At 32.5% G+C, this 21,499-nt stretch overlaps 2 protein-coding genes, 1 long non-coding RNA gene and 1 pseudogene across 7 annotated transcripts; 2 read left to right on the top strand and 2 right to left on the bottom strand.

Annotated features, from left to right (window-relative positions):
• Window positions 1–1,740: 1,740 nt before the first annotated feature.
• On the bottom strand, window positions 1,741–5,420 carry LOC140979992 (uncharacterized). 5 transcript variants are annotated; one of them, XM_073445703.1, is made up of 5 exons: window positions 5,270–5,412; window positions 5,040–5,145; window positions 4,613–4,940; window positions 3,749–3,876; window positions 1,741–2,452 (listed from the first exon to the last, which is right to left on the bottom strand). In XM_073445703.1, exons 1-5 carry the CDS (start codon window positions 5,293–5,295, stop codon window positions 1,994–1,996), a joined length of 1,047 nt encoding a protein of 348 aa, XP_073301804.1. In that variant the 5' UTR covers window positions 5,296–5,412; the 3' UTR covers window positions 1,741–1,993. The 5 variants fall into 5 exon arrangements, with proteins under 5 accessions (XP_073301804.1, XP_073301806.1, XP_073301805.1 ...); XM_073445705.1 differs by having other exon boundaries at window positions 1,742–2,452; window positions 5,040–5,172; window positions 5,270–5,420; XM_073445704.1 differs by having other exon boundaries at window positions 1,744–2,452; window positions 5,043–5,145; window positions 5,270–5,411.
• On the bottom strand, window positions 2,510–3,742 carry LOC140979993 (uncharacterized). The gene is made up of 2 exons (XR_012175840.1): window positions 3,349–3,742; window positions 2,510–3,242 (listed from the first exon to the last, which is right to left on the bottom strand). It is a non-coding gene; the product is annotated as an uncharacterized lncRNA (long non-coding RNA).
• Window positions 5,421–8,538: 3,118 nt separating the features above from the next.
• Window positions 8,539–9,669, top strand: LOC140979156 (ethylene-responsive transcription factor ERF061-like; annotated as a pseudogene).
• Window positions 9,670–10,964: 1,295 nt separating this feature from the next.
• LOC140979991 (abscisic acid receptor PYL8-like) lies at window positions 10,965–13,431 on the top strand. Its single transcript, XM_073445701.1, has 3 exons — window positions 10,965–11,244; window positions 11,356–11,571; window positions 12,908–13,431. Exons 1-3 carry the CDS (start codon window positions 11,110–11,112, stop codon window positions 13,118–13,120), a joined length of 564 nt encoding a protein of 187 aa, XP_073301802.1. The 5' UTR covers window positions 10,965–11,109; the 3' UTR covers window positions 13,121–13,431.
• The last annotated feature ends 8,068 nt before the right edge of the window (window positions 13,432–21,499 follow it).

Genomic DNA, 21,499 nt, shown 5'->3' with positions numbered 1-21,499 from the left:
TGGATTGGGCCTGGACATGATAGTAGGGGTATATTTTAACTGTTGTTACTTCAGCATTTAAATGAGACAATAGTGAAAAACACGTAATATATTAGCACACGTCTTTAGCGGATCATGGTATATATAGACTTTTGTAGAATTTTTAAAAGTCAAAAATTGTACGTAATTGAGTCATACTGACAATGAGGTATTAACATCTCACCAATTGTGATGGTACTGTCATCGTTGGCTCAATCATATATCTTTCATGCTTGTGATACAACTATCAATTGAAAATTAAGAAAAAGTTTTTAGCTTATTAATTTTCGACAAATCAGATTTAGCCTATTAACAATATACATCGATATATGAGCAGTTTTCCTTAAAATAAAATAATAATTATTTTTTATATGAATTTCAATTTTAAAACATGCTTTGTAAAAACATAATATATATATTAACCTCATATATTCATGACACACATGACACGTATGATTAGATGGCTAGTATATATATATAAGACAGTCCAATGTAACGTGCGGTGTCTTTGAACATGTGCAGGCTCGTGCAAGGAAAATGGGCCACGTTGGACCCACCATGTGCTACCCTCAAAATTTTGATTTCCACGAATCAGAAGTTGAAACGTGTCACGTTATAATTGATGATGTAATTTCTGGGTTTTGTCCGAAAACTATTTTATTTCTTTGTGAAAAGAAATTTAAAAAAAAAAAAGTAATGGTGGAATTAATTAGAAATTGAAAATTGGACTGAGAGAAAAGACAACGACACGGAATAGAAGAGTTGGAGGAGAAGAAGAATAATTCAATTGGTTTGTTACATTTTTGTAGAAGACAAATTTAAATTCTGCAAGTCCACATGATTATGTTCTTTTGTAAGGTTTATGACTTATTATTTATTTTTATCCAATGCTCTTGCAATTATATAGACATATATAACAACAATTTTATTTTTTGGATTTTGTTATCGCATACATTCATAGTATATCATAACATATTATTAATTACGAACAGCCTATAAAAATTGTTTTTAGTATCACGGTGAATTTTTTAACATTTTTTCCATATTTTAATTCGGTCTTACTTCTGATTTGAATTTAATTTCACATTATTTTACAACTATCTCTCGTTTCCACGTCTTTTCTTTCATACAGGGGAATACAGTGTGCGACAGTGAGGAAAGTCTCATCCATCCATGGTAATCGGGCAAATGTGAACCACAATGTAAGCTGAGGGGAAGCCACGATATAAGACAAAAAAGAACATATCTCTTGCGATATGATCTCACATATCATTATTTGTAAGACGAGTCAATCATACTCATATTTACAATAAACAGTTGATTTTATATGGAGAAGTCTTTTCTATAATTTTTTTCCCAAAATGTAAGATAATGAAAATTCTTTTTTCCATCGTTTGGTATAAGTCCTGCTTTTTACGTAATTTTTTCCAAAACTAAAAATATTTTTTTATTTACATAATTTAGTTTGCAGTTCTCCCAACTTTCACCTTTCTCCGCATCAATACATAGGCAAACCATAGTTCGATTCGAACCACAATTCCGAGGTTAAATATTATTTTCCTCGTTTAAAAAATTAATATCGTCAATGCCTACTTATTCGGTATTCTATTGGGTTATTATTTACTAACACTATGTGTGTGCAAAATAATAATTATTTTATATATAGAAAAAAATAATTTAAAAGATAAATAATTATTAAAATATAATTTCAAAAATAATTTTCCATTTTAATTAAAAATTGGTTAGAAAACTTACGCCACTTTATCTCCCCTTCTAATTTGTATGTCAAAAATGTATACCATGACACCAACATTGTTTCAAATTCACACTCTTGACTAGTCTGGCGACCCAAAAATCTATGAACATCCCGAGTCATTTGACATAGAACCGGGGGACCTGTAATTTATGTCCATTTCTACTCCAATCTAATCTGAATAACATACCTTAACATCCCGAGTCTTGCGACCTCTTGATGCTAATCTTTCCAACCAACATTGCTATACTTTCTTGAGGCAATGCCTTTGGTCGAGTGGCTAGGAGTTACCGGAAATGATGGAGTGATTGGTGCTTCTTCGTCATCCCAATTGTCTCCCCAACTGTCCTCCCAACCCTCATTTGCAGCTGGCTCGTGTTTGCTGCCATGGGAAACTGGTAGCTCCATGTCTAGCATTTGGTACTTGAGAGCTTTTTTTGCAAAATGCCGCCTCAAGAAGACACACATCGAAACTGATGCTGTCATTGCTAACGCACCCAAAAAAAGGATTGCAATCAAGTTAGTTTTCCGAGTGAGGTTGAAGAAAGTGGACTCGGAGTCACCACCAAGCTTTTTGTTACCATGTACAGATTGATCACTAATATCAAGACGGCAATCACCATGCCCCGCCGTGAGCACGATGAATTGGCCATATCCTACACCTTTGACAGGTACATTGAGCTGCATGATAAAGCGTTGATAACTGAAATACATATGGAGGCATTTTTCATGACCAACCATGGACAAAAAACAAAAAAAACATATGTGATGCAAAAATTGGATAAATCAATTCAGATTCGCTTGATCTACTAAAGGGCGATACAGAGCAATTGTTATGGCACGACATAAATAATGACAAAAAACCATCATTTACAAAATTAAATCTCATGATACAGAACTTTCAAAAGAAAAATGGTAAGGATGAAGTGTAATCAGAAATAAAACATCATTCCCGATCTCTCACTCTGAGGAAACTCAGGTAAATAAAATAATATAAATTGATTAATGTAGAAAATAAATTTACTTCCAATTGCAAGAGACATCTGAAAGTCAACACGTTACACAACAACAATGTGTATACTCTCAGAAAGAAGGAATTAATTATGGCACACTACAAAATCTTCAGATTAATACAAAAAATTGGTCTTCACTTATTTAATGATTATCACTAAGACTCTCAAGGTTTTGTACTACACAACCTATTAATTAGCTCATAGTAATAATTCTGAGGAAAATTAAACGCAAGCATTCTCAACATTTGGCAATAAAAACAAGTGCCCACAGTTATTAGTACTTCTATGAGAAGAGATTAGTGGGGTCGATCATCTTGGTAAATGAAATTTACCCATATATCCAACTGAGGATTCATGTTTAAAGCTGCCACTATGGCAAACAGAGAAATTATGCTCCAACTTATATCTACTTCTGCCAGATGTGTCAATCAATCACCAAATTGATCATCTGTTACTCCCTAAGGTGCAATTATAGTTACTTAACAAAAGATACCCAACATGATAAATTGTACGACACTTTTGGTATGTGTAGAAACAATGAAATACAGAAGCTTTGGAATTTACCAATAAATCCGCAGGACAATTTCTTGAGTCTGGAAGTAGGCCATAATGGTCGTTATCACAATAATCAAGATTTAAGCCCGTTTAACAAGATTCTGCTTCTATGTAGAACGGAAAGCTTACAATCCTACTAAGGATTGTAGCAAAAGGAGTAGCAAAAGCAAGAAAAAAAACAAGTAATGATGCGTGATTACACACGCAAAACAAAAATTAGGCACATCAAAATCTAGTAAAAAACAAACAAGAAAATGTTGCAAACATTGTTATCTGATGAATTATTTAACAGTATCAATTTATGAGCATGTAACCATAATGGATGCCATTCTAGTGGAAAAAGTTGCCATGACCAACAACATGGCAGTGCTTCCTTATGGGATGAAAATTCTGGTAAAATAGTGCAAACCTCAGTGACTTCATCTTCTTGGAGTTGAATCTTGTTCTTCTCTAGATGAACCAAATCGGGTGCTGATATTACCACACTGAGGAGACTTTTTCCCTTGTTTTGAATCAAAAGTGAACGCTCTGGAGATTCTGGGATATCAAGAGTAAAACACCTTTTAGCTTGTTCATTTGGAATTGAACAAGTTTCGTCAATAATACTCAATCGGCTACTATCCAAATACATAACAGATTCAATCACTCTATGCAAAACCTACGTAGTTATAAATCCACTTGCTCTAGGTAAATATATCATCTATAATAAGTTATAAGAAGCTGAATCTGCAGATTAATGGACTAAACAAAGAGTTCTATGAGAATGACTGCTTTGCTATGTGATTGTTTATGCCATCTCTTCCCCCAATTAATGAAATTCGAACTTATTGATGAAGGATTTTCATCCACCGGGTTTTCTTTGACTAATACCCACTATTTGATCCAATGTTCACAAAACATCAAACCAGTATGTGACTGAGTGAGCAAATCATCAAGATTTTTCTGAATACACTTCTGAAATGTCTAGCAACTTCGATAGCCTATGTGAACTAACCAATTGTTTTTTAGTCATCAACGGGCCGCACAAGGCACCTCTAACATAGAAACTTGTATACATAACTCAAGAAAGTTAATCCAGAAACAAGATTTTTAAATGCGAAGAACATATCGTAATTCACTATACGCAAATGCCCACATTTGTGACTTCAAGTACATGGATACTCATCGATTTAAAGATCACTGCAAATCGAAACCGCCTGCTACCAGGAATCACCGATCAATAAATAATACCAAAAAGAAGGAAAAAAACAACCAAGAAAATTAAAATACATACCATTCCCCGGAACTCTCAGACAAGCAACCAGCGTCTTATCATCATCAGTGCATCTATTTGACGATGAATCACATACCGGATGCTTAACCTTTTCTGTACCCTTATCAGGTTTCGAATCAGACCCCTTGATCTGCTTCTGCTCATCTTTCGAAGCAGTGTCATTCGCCTTCTTTTGCTCATCATTCACCCCTTCTGCCAACTCAGGTTGTTTACTCGAATCACTCCCATTTGAGTGAACATCTTTACCATTCCTTACAGGATTGATTGTCGCAGTTACACTATCATTACCATTACCCTTTGCTTTTGTATCAGAAGTACCATCAATAACCTAAAAACAAGAAAACGAGTATATTAACCACACAATTCATACAATTAAACTAATTCCAACGCAAAACCACCAATAAGCACAAAAAATCTGAAGTCCGACTACCTTTGACTCCGCTGCAACTCGATATAAAACAACTGGAGCCAGAAGCACAATCAGCACAAGACAATAATTTATCTTCATCCCCATAAAGATTATTGATCTAAACCTTAGGATATCGAAAAGTACTCAATCACTACACAAAATAACACACAAAAAAAAATGAGGGAAAAAAAGAAAATAGAAAATCACACTTGACAAAGTAAAACAAAACACAAAGCAAGATAACCGACCTTGAGACGACGCAGATTTCATACATAATACAGTTCCAAACCTGTATCAGATTCTTGTGCTCAGTCCAACATGGCGTAATTGTTACATTTAAAATATCAGAACCAAATTTTAGTGGCCCTGCTTCTTTGTGCAGGAAAGAAGCTGCAGAGAGAGCCGAACAGCAGTAACCAATTGTTAAATGGGCCTGATAGTTTCATGGGCCAAAAAAGATTTAAGAATTAAAAGGCCCTTTTAAGTCAATTGAACTATTCTGGCCCAGTTAAGACAGCAAAATTGTGTTCATCCTCGTTTGCTTTTCAGTTTTCTAAATATTAATGTGTAATTAAATGCTAATGATTATGTTTATCACCACCACAATTATCTTATCTATAACTCGGTTCTTAAATTATATACTTTTTGGGATGAAGGAGATAAATGTTTTGCATAAAAATCTCAATTATAAGATTTTTTTTACCATTGTAAATTTGATTTATTCGGTCTGTTCTATCAGATAAACACAGAAAAAATAAAATCAAGTCTAACCTCACCTACCAATCTAATTGGTATTTGTAAAATTGATAATCAATTTATGAAAATAGTTGAAATACGCAAATGCTACGTAAGTAAGTAATTCGATTAATTAGATTTGGCAAACTTTTTTACTTCTTTTGCTTTCATATATTCAATGTGGATATAACTTTTCTTCAGAAAATATATGCATATTATAATATATCACTTCTGTCGACGGCCCAAAAATAATCAAATAACATTTTCGTTGATAAGTTATTATAGCTCATATGATATTAGAGTTATAAGTGTGAGACGAGGTATCGGGTAAAACATAAAATAACATTTTTCGAAAAGAAATAAATGTTCATAAAATCTAATTAATGACCCCTATAGCTTGGGGATGTTAATTACATTTCGAATTTGAAATAAATTTCACCAGCCAACCAACGACATCCATATCTCAACCGTTAATAATCTTAATTAATAATTCTCCAATAATAAAATTACATTAAAAGGGCTGAGTTACAATGTTGTCAAACCGACCTTTGGTCTAATATACGCCTTCTGTTGTGAGAAACCAAACGATTGACTGAGACTAATAGATGTAACAAGTCATACACGATTTTATGTCATGCAATCATGTCTACTCATATCATGTTTATCACAAAATATTGTTAAAATTGGAATTTGAACATAACTCAACCTCAAAAGTAAGCTCGATGGGAGGAATATTCAAGCACATACATACAACTTTCATGTATGTTATTCAACCGATGTGGGACAACTAACACACCCCATCACTCCCAAGAATGAACATCTGGAGCGTGAAGTTTACAAATGATCAAACTATAGACAAAACGAATGGGCCAACACATAACGGGGGAACTTGAGCTCTGATACAATGTTAATATTTGAATTTGGACCTAACTCAACCTCAAAAGCTAGCTTAAGAGGGAGATTGACCAAGCCTAGCTATATATCCAACTCCTAGGTATTTTATCAAACCAATGTGATACAAATATGTCAAATCTCATTATATGTATGAAAATTCATAACCTTATTATTATTAAACCAAACAAAACAAATTCTCCGTTAAATCAAAATTAAGTATTACAAAAAAAAATCATCTTAAATAAGAATAGAAGTGTCGTAATAAACACAACTAACATGAGAATTAGTCGCTGACAGAACATAATGCAAAACAACAATGATCTTAAAAGTAAAATTTCTTGTACGACAAAACATAATGCAAAACAATAATGATCTTAAAATTTTTCGATGACATAATCGACACATCACAGTGACATCATGGATTCACTTGTATGTCGACTAAAAAGTAGTCACGAGAAATTGGAGAAGAAAATGAAGGCTGGCTAGCTAGCTTTTGTGTGCGGTAACGTGTCATTTTCAGGGCGGTGTGCATCCAAATTTAACAAAACGCCAAGTTTTTACTTTCCATCTGAATCCTTAATTTACCCATTTGCTAATTTCGGTATGTACATGTGATTTCTAACTATTTTTCCCAATATAAAAAGGTTATAGATATTATTTATGATTATGTCTATTGTGAGACGATTTCACATATATTTATTAATGAGACAGATCAACATTACTCATATTTACAACAAAAAGTAATATTTTTTTTCTGTATGACCCAAATAAAATATTCGTCTCACAAAATTAATCTGTGAGACCGTCTCACATAAGTTTTTGTATTAATACAAGTTATTTCAGACCTTGGAGGAATTAATGGAACCATCGAGTTAGTCGTATTTTATGAACCATACCTTAGCTTTATACCATTATTGCACTGATCTTGCTTCCAAAATGCACGTGAATTGTGATATCATGAACTTGTTTCATGCAACATGTTTACCTTTTCTTCTAAGGAGTGTTTGATGCATGCCTGGGAAGAATTATAATCATATTTTTTTAGAGGTTGTAAACGCTTTGATTTTTTAAAGTATGATCGTATCATTTCATTGATTTCTAAAAATAGTTTCCACTAAGAAATTATAATTTTATAACTTTATTTTCTTTTTTCATGATATGATTAGTAAAGTTCGATCAAATTCTCAATCCTAGACATACAAAAGATCTATGTATAGTTCATAATTTGATTTTCGTTCACATGTAGTTTATTTAATTTACGTGGTTTGCATACTATTGCGTTAATTCGAATGTTTACCTAACTAACATAGTTCATTGTCATAAAAAAAAATTGAACTTATACATATGCATGAAATGGTAGTATCGTATAATAATATTCAAAATGGAATAAATATAGAGCGATTATAAAGTTTCTTCCTGTCATATATGTTACTTATTCTACGCATAACTTCTTAAAAATTATAATAACTATATTATAATTTTAATAATCCATGCACGTCAATATTGATAAGTTTTTTTTTTTGGTTAAAATATTGATAAAGTTTTAAAGTGTGTACATGCAGGGGCCCATGTATTATAGTGACAAATACGTAAAGTAGGTTTTCGATTTTTCTTATAGGAGTACATCTGTCTAACTCCACACGCACACGATTCAGTTATGTAGTCTGTGAGCACAAAAACCAAAGTATGTATACTCGGAAGCCATAGAAAAAAATACTTTTTAAAATATATTACAATAAAAGTTATAAAAAAATTTTAATTATAATAAATTTCACAAACATACCAAACGTTAAATTATTATAGCTAAGCATGCTTTAGGAAAAATAGACATCATTTACTCGATTGTATAACCGAACCAACGGATTACGAGAGCCCAGAACCAATTTTTTCCTCACAAAGCTGCTGTATTCAAACCACCTTTTCATGATTGAGCTCTCACTTATGCAGGTCCTAATCTGTTCATCCATTATTTTATGTTATATGAGATCACTCCAGTCTGTTGTTTATACATAACTCTCTCAATTTCTTGATATCAAGGCTGTGTTTCTTTCTTGGTTCTGACATCCTCAAACTCAGGAAAAGGGTCATTTCTCACTGTCCTTTGTTTTGTGATGTCCAGAAACCTAAACACAACCATGTAAAAAGTTAAAAATGAACAAATTTGAAGAAAATAAGCCTCCGCTTACGTTTGTAAACGAGCCAAATATTGGAGGTGTTCTGTCACAGCTCATTCTAACTAATGACTCCAGCGCCTTTGATTCAATCTTTTCCTTCTACCAAACAACAGACACCGTCTCCACTCTCCAGCCATGTTTTCCGGCCCTTGGGCTCTTCTGTTTACATCAAACAGAGAGATATGCTCCGAAAATTCTCAAATAAAAACAAGTGATCGCTTCGTTTCCAAGAGATCACTCTCTGTTAAATCCTATTTCGGAACCGGCCGGTTATGTTAAAACTTGTTTCAAACCGAGCAAGAAGAAGCTGTACAGGGGAGTGAGGCAGAGGCACTGGGGAAAATGGGTGGTTGAAATAAGACTTCCGCAGAACAGGATGAGAGTTTGGCTCGGGCCTCGGAACATTCCACACGGCTGAGTCCGCAGCTTACGCCTAGGACAGGGCGGCTTCCAAGCTCCGTGGCGAATACGCCCGCCTGAATTTCCCGAACCTGCGGGATCCTACGTGTTTAGGTTTAGGATTAGGGGACTGCGCCCGCCTCAAAGCTCTGAAGAACGCTGTTGATAACAAGATTCAATCCATTCTTCTGAAGGTGAAAAAGGGTAAAAAAAAAAAGCCAAAAAAAATGGGAATAAAAAAGAGATCAGTGACGGCTGCAATTGCCAGCAAATGTGAGAGCGAAGGCGCCGCGAAGAAGACTGTTTCGTCTCCGAACTCTGCAGTGAATGCCGAGAGTTGGAGTGCTAGCGTTTCAGAAGATGGGTTCTGGAGAGGCGGAGGAGGTGGCGAAGACTCGCCTGGCTCGTACGACCCTGAGTTGATATGGGAAGTCCTTGCTAATTAATATCTTCTTGCAGTGTGCATGTAGCATGCTTGATAAGAAAACTCTCGACACCATGCTTGTTCCATAATATATAATCAAAATATATACAAAAATCGATCCGTATAGAGGCAAAAGAAACACCCTTTCAATTCCTACAAACTTTAGCATGAAACGTACTTTTGTTAGTTAATGGTTGTTATAATAATAATAATAATAATAATAATATATAGGGGGGCTGCAAATGTGTGGTGCCAAGAATCGAAGCTTTCTCATGATAGGCTTTTTCACACGTATTTGGAAGGAAAAATTTCATATATTTACCCTAATTTTGTAAAAAATAAGTCAACTATTTGATATCTTCAGTCAGAAGTTATTAACACAATATGCCATGCAACAAAATTTTGTGGTCCAGAATTGCTTACATCACTCGGTTCAAGATATATCGGTAGGGAAATCAAGCACATAATTAGAGCCCAGCCCTTAATTATAGATAGTTGTACGTTTGGTTCCATTTGTAACACACTAGGTTCTCAAAGTGCACGTGCATGCACCTACTTGCCGGAATCCCAAATTCGGATCATTAGTTTAAGACTCTGTTTGGTACACATTTTTAAACAATAATTGATTTCCAATATATAATTATATATATCCATGCTAGAAGTGCACGTGCATGCACATGATCGCCGGAATCCCAAATTTTTATTAATTTATGACTCTGTTTGGTACACATATTTAAACAATAATAGATTTCTAATATATATATATATATATAGGTCTCTTAAAAAACAGCTCAACTATGCTCGTATTTATAATAAAAAGTAATATTTTTTTATAAGTGATCCAAATAGAATATGTGTACCACATAATTAACTCGTGAGACCATCGTTTTTGTGATATCATATATATATACATATATATATATATATATATATATATGTATAATTTATTTCTTCTGGTAGAACCCACTAGTTAACTTATCTGTACCTTCGTCGATTGGTCGGCAACAATATTCATTCAATACAATCTCCATCAACCAATCAATTATCACTGTTTTTGACTTTTTGATATATTTAGATGAATGAATTTTAAATATATTTTATATAATTGCGTTAAGATTAATAATTCAAATAAGTGTTGGTCGAAGTGAGAAATTAAAATGTAAAATAGAGAAGAAACGACTTTAATATAGGAGCACATTGAAGAATTGGTTGTTTTTATCGATATTTGTCGTTATGGATGTGGTTTCCCTTGAGAGGGAAATAACATATAAAATTGAATTTGGACCATTCACACAACTTGCAGGTGACGATGGCGGTGTCTTTTGTCCACTTGTGATTTTTCCTGACCTCTGACTTTGATTCCCATTCACTCCCCTCTCTCTTCTATTTTACTCTCCCCCTATATCCACTCCCACCCACGTACGTAACTCCGGTAAGTTCTGGCAGTCGGTCGATTTCGATCATGTTCATCACATCGAACGGCGATGCGCTCACCGCTGGGAAGGAGGAGTTCATCAAAAGACACCACAAGCATGAAGTAGGCGATGACCAGTGCACTTCCTCCTTGGTCAAACACATCAAAGCTCCCCTGCCTCTCGTGAGTCCATCTCAGATCTGTGTTCTGTTGATTTTTAGCTTTTTTTTTTTTCAATTAAATGTTATGTTGATTGGTTTGCTTCTGTGCGTTGAATTTGTGTGTGTTTATTAGGTTTGGTCGCTGGTGAGGAGATTTGACCAGCCTCAGAGCTACAAGCCGTTTGTGAGTAGATGTATAATGCAAGGTGATTTGAAAATCGGAACTGTGAGAGAGGTGAATGTGAAGTCGGGACTTCCGGCGACTACGAGTAGGGAGAGGCTGGAGCTTTTGGACGATGAGGAGCACATTTTCAGTATGCGGATTGTCGGCGGCGATCATCGGCTCAAGGTATTAAGCTTCTTTGATCCTATCTTCACAGTGATCAAATTCGAAACTTTTTAAGTGATTTCACTTACTTTCGTTGTGTAGCCCATTGTTTGGATTTGGATGTATGTGCGAAAGGGCTATACGTTTATCGTTGAATCTTCGGTTTGAGTAAATGAAAATTTTATTTGAAAAGATTCAGATTGAGTAAATCAAGAAACTATTTGTGAATCTGTTACTTCTCAGAGTTGTATTCAAATTGTTGATTCCCATTTAAATCATCTTTTCATGATTTGGTTTGCGCAATAACAACCTCATTTGTCTTTTCTTATGTTCAAGATTGGAGATTTGCATATTTACATCGATAAACACATGCATTTGGTTGATTGATTGTTGAACTTGGATAAGAATTTGTGATTAACAAAAAAACCTTCTCGGATGGTTAAAGTTAAAGCATTTGTATATTCATTCAATTGGGGGTAAATGATTTGTTATTTGTCATGAAGTGTTAATAAACCAAATGGGCTTCTGATTCCCATGTGATGTCGAAGGTTTTGGTCTTCTATAAAAATCCAATCTTGAGCTAAAAAACGTAAGTGAGCTAAAAACACCTTATAAAAAAATAATAAAAAAAAAGATGTGGTATGCCTTTTTATTCTAAGCCTTTGAATGTAATTGCCCCAAAACTAGAATCGTCGAGAAATTGATAACACCATTTTACCACAATAAAAACATAAATATGTCTATTTTCTTTATCGATTAAAGCATCCTGAAAGTTTCAAATGCTTTTGTAGAGAGACTATGTTAGAAACGCGAGCTAACATAATCATATTTGTTTTCTTACTACGTTCTTTCGGTGAACATAATTGTTGCTTGGGGATTTTTCGTCTATAGATTTTTGAACTTGGAATGTTAGCCTTTTAAACATAAGACGGGTTTACTCTTATATTTGGATGTACTAATTTTTGCATGGAAGTTATTCTAAGTTTGATCTATCTTTTGTTTTATCGGATTTTACTTCCCTTTTATTAATAATGGAGGCGTCGCCTAGGATAATTTAGGCTGGCCATTTTAGTTAGTTGAAAAAGAGTCGCAACTATATATGGTTGAATCAACTTGTGTGATCCTTTGTTAAGGTGTCACTTTTTTAAAACATTTACAAACAGTACATAAGTGTCTGTTAATTGCCTTGTCAAGAAACTAGATTTCCTATTTGTCAAACTAAAATTGCCAAGAAAACATGGTTAGAAACTAAAAATTGACGACATAAAGAACAAAAAATGCAATTTCCCATTCATCATTATTTTATTTTATCTAATCGAGTTACATTAAAGTCGGTTTTGCTTCAAAATTTATGCAGAACTATTCTTCTGTCATCACTGTCCATCCCGAAATTATTGATGGGAGACCAGGGACTATGGCCATTGAGTCATTTGTAGTGGATGTGCCAGATGGGAACACTAAAGATGAAACATGCTACTTTGTTGAGGCCCTGATAAAGTGCAACCTCAAATCACTTGCTGATGTGTCCGAGCGTCTTGCTTTGCAGGATCGGACAGAACCTGTCAATTAAATCGGAGTATATCATCGAGATAGGCAGCGTGTGGTATAATCCAACCAGCTCCATAAATGAGAATGACACCCTCGGCAAGAAGTTGTGAGCAGACGAAGAATCTGGCCAGTCCTCCTTGGTACCATGTCTTCCCAATTTTATCCACGTATCACGATGTGGGCTTATTTCCTGTAGTTTCTCAAAGTCTTATGTTTTACTCTTAGACAAAGAAATGATCGGTTTTGTATGTCGTTATTGACCCTGTGCTGAGAATGGGTTGTATATATTTCTACGCTTGGAGATGTAAAACGGTGATGTGTTTGGTTGTTTTTGTGTGTTGGTCACTTTCATGAAATTGTTTTCTGCTATTAAAAATTCGCAGTTGGGTTTATGAATCATCGAGTGATCGCCCATAGTTCTGGAATAAACCTCTCAGCTAGGCTGCGTGAGAGTGAGCAAGGGTGGTCGTCTTCTCTTACGGAAATTTTCATAGTTTTTAGCAATTGCGTAATTGATACGCTCTCATGATGTAATAAAATAGAAAAACTACATCTTTTTTTTGAAAAACCAATGAAATAATAAACATCCTCTACGACATTTTTTTAGGAAATCCTACGACAATTGTTAGTGATACAGTTACTGTGTTCGTACGTTCTTCAAATTTATATATATTTGAAGTTACTTTAATCTAGCAAAGTTGAGCGAACAAACGGATTAAATTTTTTCCCCTTCTTTATAATAAAGTTTTGGCCTAAATTATTTATACATATCTTTTGTCGCCATCACAATAACTATAGCTTTTTTTAAAGTACAATTTACAACTACTTAGGGGGGTGATTAAGGGATCTAATTTTGATTTAGATGGGTTCAGAATCCACGTCTTTTTGCCATACCACCTGTGAGAACCCAAATTTTCAGCAGTTAACATTCTCGTAGCAACTAGCAATATTCAATGGTAATGGAAAAATTTCAGTAGAAGCTAACAATTCCAGCAACAGTCAATAATTCAGAAGATGATATTTTCCAGCAGACGGAATTCCAGCAAAAGCTATTATTTCAGGAGCTGATATTTTTCCAGCAGATTAGAATCCAGAAGCAGAAGAGCGAATTCCAGCAGGCAGTTACTGATTCAGCTTAGACTTGTAACCGAAGCATTAACACGGAATAAAGGCTGTTAATGGCAGATTATGGTCATTAATAGAGAGGCTAACAGTCAGATTTTGACCTATAAATAACACCTTCAAGTCTCTGATTTGGTGTTACACAAATCTTGAGAGTATTACTTAAATTTTCGAACTAAGAGAGTGTCTTGTTTGAGCTGTAAAATCCAGTAGCGAGAACAACCAGATTTCCAGTAGACTTCAACCGAAACTCTAGCAAATTACTGTAAGTGGGCTTATATATAAGTATCTTGAAATAAGTTTGATAATTATGTTTTTAACGCACAGTTTCTGTATGTTTAATTTCTGATATATGATTTTGAAGCACTGAAACTCCCTAGTGAACTAATGGTAGGAATATATATTCTGAACATTTCTGATTCTGATTCTGACCTCACCCCTTAGAGGAGAGAACATATAGGTGACTAATATCAGTTTAGCCATGAAATTCACTAACGTGCTCAGTGCTTACTATTTCTGATTTCTGTTCTGAAACCTATGATTTCTGAATTCTGACTTCTGTTCCGAAATAATAGTTTTCTATATATTATTGTATTTCTGTTTCTGTTGAAAATGGTTTCGAAAATTTGGAGTTATTCCCGCCCCTGCTTACTGAGTGACAACCATATCACTCACCCACCAAACCCATCTCAGATAAGAACGAGGAAGAAAAGTTATAAGAAGAAGAGCAGATTCGATTTTGGGGCTGGTGATGAAGATCGTTGTTCTCAGTTCTGATTTATATTTTATATTCCGCTGCATCTGTTCAGACATTGTATTTCTGGTTTTACATTTCCGCTGTAAAACGTTATTAATGGAGTTGTATCAGACATTGAATATTCAGTATTATGAATAAAAGACTGATTTCTGAATTCTGTACTTCTGAAGCTTGTTGTTTTCGAATGAAAATTTGAGAGCAACGCCGGTGTCAACCAAACCCCTTCTCGGGGCGTGACACCACCTAAGAGGTGGTTTGCATAACTATAGCTTTTAGAGATTATAATAATAATAATTTTTCTTCTTTTTATTTAATGTGATTTTTCTTCTATGATTGTGTGTTGCGGTTGATGTTTTATTTTTAATTGATTTGGTTTTTGGTCTTCGAGATTCTATATCCTGTAATTTGCATATTTGACTCTTCGACTGATTTTTACTAAATCATAATTATTAATTGCATTTGTTGGTATTAAAATTATAATTTTTTTTATGTTGTTCTATTTGTTTTGTGAAAAAAAAGATTATTTATGTTTATTTATTTTGATGACGTTTATTCTGTTTGTAATATACATATGTTCATCTTGAATCATTAAATTATTCATATATATAGTTAATTCATTGAGTTTTTTTTTAGTTTATATATGTCATTTTTAAAATTTAATAAATTTATGTAGTATATTGGATATTAATGATGATTTTATAAATTTAATTATCAGCTTCTATATAATATTTTTATATATAATAAAAAATTTATATAAAATTTCTCACCAAAGACCTTTAATTTTCTAAAGCGGCCCTGAAATTGGGATGTCTGCACTTTTCAGTGGCCGGTCGTTGGACTCATTACAATGTCCATTTAACACTGCAATATCACATGGCTCAATTGGGAAGGGGTACGCCGATGGCTAGATATGAAAGAATCTCATAGGTTCCTCGGCAGCTATTCTTAGAGCATTTCGGAAAAATTACATAGGGAACTCGATCTTGGCAAGAATGAGTTATACGACCTTTGCAGTTACAATGTATCTATGTATGGAACTTGCGTAACAGAGTCATATTCGAAAATGATAAGCTGATTGTCGACGGCATTGTTCGAATGATTCAGATTCACACCTTCTGTTACACACTGACGCGTGTAGCTTAATGTCTGTTTTATTGTAGATCATTGTATATGTTAGAATTTCGGTATATGATGTTATTATCTCCTGAAGATGCCCAGCTTTTTTGTATCATGAACTTTTTATCTTCTTAATGAAATTCATGTTTCATTAAAAAAAAAAAAAAAAACATCACATGGCTCAATTGGGACGCTTCTCTTTATGGTGAAATTATCTCCTCTATTCGATTTAGTACTGAATTTTAAATCCCTCCCCGCAACCGGACCGACATATTTTTCCAACTCCTCTCAAACGGTACCATCACTATTACAGAGTCAAAAACATGACTTGAGAATAATACTGGTTTTATTTTATTTCGTCAAAATTAAATATCTCCATCGTACTGTTTTTCATTTTATATTAGTTTATGCAAAAGTATACACTTTTAAAATGATAAATATAAATTAGGTCAAGTGGGTATAGTTTTTTATTGGCCGTGAACTTGTTCTATTGAAAATCGTTAACTTTAACGTTAAAGTGATGATAACAAAGTACTATTACAATTAATATCAGTAAGAAACCTAAATATTTGGGACCACACTTCCATATAATGCCTTTTTTTTCTAATATAAACGTCACTTATTGATGGTTATGCATAGGGGGTGTCAATTGGATGAGTTGGGTCGGATTTTGGGTCAATCCACGAATTTTTTTTATTTTTTTTTCAACTCGAACCCAAAGCAACTCGAAAACCCTCAACTCGAACACGAACTCGTATAACCCGACTCAACTCGTCTAACCCGAATTTTATTTATTTTTTTAAAATTTTTTCAAAAAAATAAAAAATAAAAAATAATAATAATATTTTAATTTAAACACATAATAACAAAATTTTCGATTTAAATTTGAAAGTTTAATCGTAGAAAATTAAAAGTAAATTTACTAAATCAAATAAAAAATTATTAAAAAAATAAAATATGCAAAATAAATATTAAATGATGAAAATTTTATCATATAAATATACAATAAATTTTGTTCAAACATACAATATATAAAAATATAGATAATATTTTTTTAAAAAAAGTTCGCGAGTCAACCCGCGACCCAACCCGAACCCAATCCGAAACCCGCCTAACATGGCACTAACCCGAATCCACACAACCCGAACCCGAAAAACCCCAACCCGAACCTGATTTTTTCGTGTTGGGTCGTGTCGGGTTGACGGATCGTGTCGTATTTTGACACCCTAAGTTATGCAAATATATTACGGGTTTTTTAAATAATAATTTAAAATAAATATCGAAAGGAATAATGTTTGACATATGCGAGTGTATATAATACCAGTAGTGTAATATTGTAAATTTGTGTTTTTATCATAATTAAGTGTTGTGTTAAATGTTACATTTAAGACAACATGCAGCGAAATATTAAAGTTTATAACACAAATTGAATTTAAATAAATAATATTAACAAGATTAAATTTGCACGGTGTCTCAGGGCAAAAATTAATCACTAGAGAACCAAATCGTTTACAAAAACCAATCACTAGTTATTATGACTAAAATCAATTTTCTCAACACATTGAGAAAATAAATAGCTTTCTAAAACAATCAAGAACATTAAAACGTAAAAAAGAAAGCAAAAACATGATGCCAAAAACTTAGAGCAACAAAAACAATCTTCAGCCAACACTTGCATTCGTGTTGTCTGAAATGTCTCCAACAATCACGGCAGCACAAACAACAGCACTCTTCAAAACAACAACGTTCTTTTGAGTTGTTTTTCTCTGCAAATCGCGACGTGCCAAAGTGCTTGAATAATTGATCGAGAAGAGCCGCAACAATGTCCTTGTTTATCTTATTTATAGACCTTCTATCTTCTATAGTTTATTTTTTCACAAGAAAACCTATTCCACACAAAAAGTAGGAGTTTAATTAGGAGCAAAAAAAAATTTCGAATATTGATATCATATAATGATAATATTTTCAAATTATCTTTTAAAAGCAAAATTTTATTAACTATTATACACAATCAAATTAAAAAGAAAAAGATAATATTAGGAAAATATTTTAAGTTAAGAAATTATATCAATTAAATTAAGAAATAATATTTTTTTCGTTTTATTATATCCGAACTCTTTGTATTTTGCTTTCTATCGATTTTTTTATTTTAAATTTCTATTCCCTAAATCTGCTTGATTGCAAGAAATCGAAAAAAATAAATAGGAGTAGGTCTTTCATAAGACGGTCTCACGGATCTTTATTCGTAAGACGGATCACTCATGTTCATATTTATAATAAAAATTAATATATTTGGCATAAAAAATAATATTTTTTGTGGATGACCAATATCCGTTTCACAAAATTGATCCGTGAAACCGTCTCACATGAGTTTTTGTGTAAGATTTCAAAAATAATAATGATAATAATAATATACACATTAATAAATATCAACGAGTGTAACTACAAAATGTAAATTTGATATCATCGTTATTAATAAATTTTCAAACAAGGAGAAGTACGAAGAGAATCGTTATGCGATAACAAATAAATTAATTTATTATTTAAACATAAGAACCAAGAATCTCAACCCTTCAAGAGATACAAGGTCACATAAAAAATAAAAAAATTAAAATGGTATCAATTATATATAAATGACTAAAGTTAGTGACTTAGCTCCATAATTTAATCGTTTGCCTAATTATCCAGGGAGACAATCACATAACCGTGATGTAATTGGTTTGTCGGCACTCTTTGTGTACGTTTTCAGTATAAAAGAAAGAAACAAAGCCTCGATTAACATTTAATTATGGCATTAATTCATTTCATTAAGAAATAATAATTCTATTTTTATATAGAAAAATACCTTTTTGAGTAATAAGTGCTCCATTTTCTTATGCTTGGTGCTACTTATCACTCAGAGATATAATGAATGGACGATGGAGGTTTTACTATTGTATATATCCATAAGCATATTTTAGATATCATTGTTTCAGATTAGTTGGAAATAAAAATTTAAAATATATTATAAGAGTTTACAATAAATTTTTTGAACAACTTGAATTAATAATTTTCGTAAAAAAAGCACGGATACGAAATAGTTTATTTTATAACACGTCATACAGTCGCGTATGAGCAAACCCGAGCCCGAGATGTGACGATATATCAATTCAAATGGGGTTGCTGGATAAAAGAGCCATCAATTAACTATGAACAAATAAATTTTATCTGTATGTATTTACATGTATAAACACAATTTATATTAGAAAAGACTGCATTTTGATTATATATGTATGTTATTTTGCGATTTTGGTTATCTATATTGTCAAACTGCAGTTTTAGTCACGTATCTTTCAAATTTTGATAATTTTAGTTTTTCTCATTGTAAATATCAATGTGACACTTACACATCAACGTCATGTTGAAATCACATAGACGCCCGCATAAGTGCATTGTCACATCAGCTTCACGTCTGAAAAATGACTAAAATTTCAAAAATAACAATGATAGCATATCCATACTGAAATTTGATAACGTAAAGAACAAAAATAGTAGATATACAAATATAAAAAATAATTTTTACAGTTTTCTCTTTTTATTATTATTCTCCTATGTTTAACTCAAGTTTTTAAGAAGAAAAACACGTCTATTATCCATATTACGAAAAGCGTTTTTCTTTGAAATTGGTTACCAAATAACAAACGCGCGCTATCATTTTACATATTATTGAAGCCAGTCAATTTAACCACCATAAAATTATAATTTACATTTTTACTTAGGACACTATTACTTTATTGACTTTTTAATAAAAATATGTTTTTTTAAATAAAAAAGATGCAGATAATACCGAAGCGAGAAATAGAATTCAGGAAAAGGATTACGTGAAATTTATTGATTGGATAAAGAAAAGTTAAGTAATTCACCATTACAAATTTTGGTAATAATTTCTCACTAAAAACAAAAAGAAGAGGTATTTTGTTTATTTGAAATCTATGGTTTATCGTTATACCAAAAACTAATGATGTTATTTAAATATTTTAAATTGTACTGCAATTCAAACGTCATGTTTTGATTTTTTACCCAACATAAATAATTATTGAATCCCAACAATTCTCGCAATTTGGTTTGTGAAAAAAAAAATTCTAAAATGTTCTGTTTAAAAAGAAAAACCACAAAACAACAATTTATCTATCCATAAACCTATTACACCACAATTTTCATATGCTGAAATTCCAAAAGGGAAGAACTTGGTAATCATTTTATTCCTAAAATACTCTTTATTAACTTTGCCAATTCAGATACGTTGTTTGCGTTTCTTAGACAACCTTAAAACGGTTCAAAATTGGAATTTGAATTTTGATTTTGCACTAACTTATCCACATGTCTTTTTTATTATTCTTATTTAAAAAAAAATGTGAAAAAGACTTCTGGGTCACATCATTTTCAAATCCCCATGTCTAATCGACTCCTTACCCATTTCCACCCGCAATACAAAAGAAAATAATAGCCTCCAATCTTGAATAAATTGGTGAAAAATCTTCAATCAAAATATTTTTTTGGATTCACTATTTACCCACAAAATTATGGTACTATGTCATACAAAATGTGATACACTTCATGTGGAAATGTGGTACTAAAAAAGTACTCAGGGACTGAACACAAAAAATCGACGGCTAGAGACTGAAGACCAATTTCCCGTCCAATCTTACAAAATAATAATAATAATAATAATAATAATAATAATAATAATAATAATAAATTCATATATTAAAATAACAACAACGAATTTCAACTACAAATTCGCATTTTATAATTCATTATTATCACCAAAGTATAATCACTTATTATTATTTAATCCAGGAATTGCTCGTGGAGAACACTGGGTTCAACGAACCTAAACAAGTTTCAGACACCCAACCACTTCTATTTGAGACCTCGTAGATGTACTAAACCTTTTGCATTAGTGTCTCAAGTTTCCCAATTTTTTTATTTAAAATAAAAGTTATTTTTATATTTATATTTAGTTAAAAATCAATGTACTATAAATTTGGCATATTCTCGAAGTTGTTATTGTTACACTAAAATAAGTAGCTTAGATTGTTTTAATCAAAATATTAAATAATGTTATCCCTTAGTGATATAAATTTCATAAAAAATATAAATTATTATTTTTTTATCAAAAGAATATTAACCATCATTTAGAAGCATAGTGGTAGGTCAACTCACATGTGCGGCCTCGTACGACATGGAGGGGTCCAATCAGACATTAGGAGCCAAATTATTATTAGAAAGATGTGGGACCCACACCTTTCGACATGGTTCGAGTTATTAAAAAAAATATTATTCTCATTTGGCCGTCACGATAATAATAATATTATTAATAATATTCATGATAATAAAGGTTATAAGTTCGACTTCGGAGATTTC

This window comes from Primulina huaijiensis, chromosome 6 (genome assembly GCF_012295235.1).
Source record: "Primulina huaijiensis isolate GDHJ02 chromosome 6, ASM1229523v2, whole genome shotgun sequence".
In the NCBI taxonomy this organism is placed as follows: domain Eukaryota; kingdom Viridiplantae; phylum Streptophyta; class Magnoliopsida; order Lamiales; family Gesneriaceae; genus Primulina; species Primulina huaijiensis.
Note: the sequence above shows the minus strand (reverse complement) of the source record. Positions and strands in the feature narration are given on the sequence as shown.